At 38.9% G+C, this 3278-nt stretch overlaps 1 protein-coding gene across 1 annotated transcript in view; it reads right to left on the minus strand.

The window, feature by feature from the left end:
- Nucleotides 1–2726, minus strand: part of LOC108796870 (F-box/LRR-repeat protein 17-like) — a 441331-nt gene extending 438605 nt beyond the window's left edge. The window contains exon 1 of the mRNA XM_018568421.1: nt 2610–2726. Coding sequence (XP_018423923.1) covers nt 2610–2726 — 117 coding nt within the window. The remainder of the gene's footprint in view (nt 1–2609) is intronic.
- Nucleotides 2727–3278: the final 552 nt, after the last annotated feature.

Here is a 3278-nt window from a genome sequence, read left to right on the forward strand (position 1 = left end):
CCCGAGGTAAAAACCAGGAAACATTCAGCTCACAAGAAAAATCCTCATATCCTGTGTTCACTCTGTAGAAGAAAAGCGTTCCTGCCTTTTTCCTCTCAGATTCCCCGTCTAACTTCTCTGCGGCGATGTTAGCAGCCCGCCGGGTACAAATTAAACCGGATAGAGGGGAGAACGAGAAAGAAAGGGAACACTTCTAAGTGTAACAGTAAATTATTTATTTAGACGCAAAAACTGCAAACACTTACGAAATTCTGTAGAATTAAAAGCTTTGAGTAATAAAAGGACACTCGGCCTTATCGATCATTCAGTGTAATGTAGAGGAATCCCTTTACGCGTTTCGTCCACAAGAGACTTTTTCAAAAGGGTGAATTCCTCTCCAACACACCAGAACTTATATAGTGTAGATAATTGATCAAACCAATTAGCTACCAGGCACACCTCCATTGTATTCATGGGTGTGTGGTATTTACAACTAATGACCGATCCATCACAAAATGGGTAAAAGGTGCACATCTTTACATATAAAAACTGTATGCGCCAAATAATGTGCCCAATATAATATAACATTCGTAACATTCAAATTCCAATATCTTAATATAATAAATTGTTAAAAAACATTACAAAAGAAGTAATAGGGCCTAAACCACCTTCAAATTAAAAATGGCATCATAATCAATAACATATACATTAAATTCCTAAGATTAAAAAACCTTCTAATGAATTACACTTAAAATGTTTATTAAAATGTGTTTACATCTAAATTTTGCACCTGTAAAAAGTTATTTAAGATTATTTAAGATCAATATTTAAAGGAAGGTAAGGATCTCAATGTTATAGAGAGGTAGGATAATAAGTGGTATTAAATATTATAACTCTTTTCTATGGGAGTTGTAGACCTCAAATATCTCAAGAGCCAAAAAAAAGGATTTTTTCTTGTGAGCTGAATGTTTCCTGGCTTTTACCTCGGGAAGGACAGATAAGTGGGCTGTCGTTGGATAACCCTAATTTTCCTTTTTTGATTAAGGACTATGGACAGAGGAATTTAACGACTATTTATACAACGTTTTCCCCCGTCTATGTCAAAAAGTCCTCTCATGTGTGAAGAACTGCACTAATTGGATGTGGGTTTTTATGTGTTATATTTTAAGAATTATTCACAGTCCAATATTATGATGTCATTTTGAATATATTGACCGTTTGTGTGAAGGTGTATAGGTCAAAGAGGCCTGCCTGTTATAGTAGTTTATGGTATAAGATACCGACTCTTTTTATCCCATGCCATCAGTTTTATAATTGGATTTTTGGACACATCGATTTATTTATTTATTTACTTACATATATTTTATTATTTATTTCATATTTATTTCATTTTATTTATATATTTACTTATCTATTAATTTTTCGATTTTTTTTGATAGTTTTTACTTCTTGATACAATTTACAAAGTATATATTCACTATTGTAATTCACTAACAAGCCATGTTGAGACACTTATAGTGGTATCAATGAATTTTTTAGGTATAAGCATTATACCGCTACCACGGTAATCCTACACAATTAGAGTCACCATAGAATAATTTAGATACACTATTTAATCAACAACACATGTTTTTATATATTTATTTATAGATCACAAATTAGCACGATTTTAAGTACTATCTATTAATTTATCACATAGAATTATTTATCACCATTTTCACCGTATATAGTTTGACATTGTGTTTAGTGACAACTAAACCTACCCCAAACCAAAGAGATCCACCAACACCGAGCGCAACATACTAGTTCATTTTGCCAAATTCTTAGTACAGCTCTCGTTGCTCTACCAAGATGATGGCCCATTGATGACACAAGTGCCAGTGTCAATAGCCTGTTATGGCAAAATTTGCTTAGTCTCTTGGCATTCTAACTGAGGGACAGAGAAGCTCTGCTTGTGCTTTCCTGGCATCAGGCTTCTACACCTAAGCCACAGTGCAACCATCTAATTTTCCTGCTTCCTGAGTAATGACAATGTATAGTGTCTTTTTGCATATTTTCTTTTATTTTAGTCAGGCCTATATGAAGGTGGTAATTATTGCATATGAATATTTAGTATTTTAATGTGTAGCCACCATGTGGAGTGTACGGCTTCTTTCTTTTTCGTTCATTGAGGGACACAGCTTAATAGTGATAAGCCTAGGCTATATTGATGCCTACAGGAGAAATGGACATTAGGCACATATGAACGGAAGGCCTGCCCCTTAAGGCTATAACTCCTTACACCTGCTCAGTTTCACTTAATGTCCCCAGGAGAGTGGATGTGTTTTCTTCTGCTCAACCTTTTCCTTAAAGATACCACATCCTTCTGATAGCAACATGTCTGGCATCAAATGTAAGAGCTGCTGCCCTGCAACTTTGGCAACCCACCTATACAGGTCCTTATTTGTATTATGTGCAATGCCATACTTGGCACAGGGAAGGATTGTGCCTTCTACGTTTCTCACAGATCCATAGGGGATCATTCTTCTTTCTGTCTTGTAACAGAGATGTCATCTACAATTATGGAAGGTTTTTTTTGTCTTCGTTGGTCCTTTTGGCTCCACTTGAATGCAGATGTTTTAAACACCCACCACCAGCCGGATACCTAGATGCCTAATATCTTTGATTATTTTAGAGACCTTCAAGAAGATGTGTTTTCGGATGCTAAATCCCTCCTGTTCCACCAGCTCAATTTCAGTCAGCGCCATTTCTTTCCCTATTACACTGTCAGGGAGTTCTCAGATACTTAAACGCTCCAAGGTGTTTCCTTATCAATCCTTTTACGAGAATTTTATCTGCAAAGATTGGAAATACCCAGACAAACATTTTTCAAGCCCCTAAATGGTTTTTGCCACTCGATGCTTTTGTGGAGGATTTTGTCTGCACCTGCTATAATCGACCCATCTATGCCCTAACCCAGTGGTGGCGAACCTATGGCACGCGTGCCAGGGAGGGCACGCGAGGCCCTTTCTGCTCGCACGCGAGCCAAGGTTCAGGCACCACAACATTAAGGCAGCCGAGCTGTCTAATGTCGGCGAGCGAGCAAGAGGAGAAGGGGGACGGAGCGGCAGAGGGTGGAGACAGAGGGAGATGGGGGCGGAGATGAGAGGACGGGAGGAGACTGGGGGCTGAGCTGCATGAGACAGGGGGCGGAGACAGAGTGAGATTGAGGCTGCGATGAAGAGACGGGGACGGAGCGGCATGAGACAGGGGGCGGAGACAGAGGTGAGATCGAGGCTGAGATGAAGAGACGGGGACGG

Source organism: Nanorana parkeri, unplaced genomic scaffold (genome assembly GCF_000935625.1).
Source record: "Nanorana parkeri isolate BGI_ZX_2015 unplaced genomic scaffold, ASM93562v1 scaffold1184, whole genome shotgun sequence".
NCBI classification, from domain to species: Eukaryota; Metazoa; Chordata; class Amphibia; order Anura; family Dicroglossidae; genus Nanorana; species Nanorana parkeri.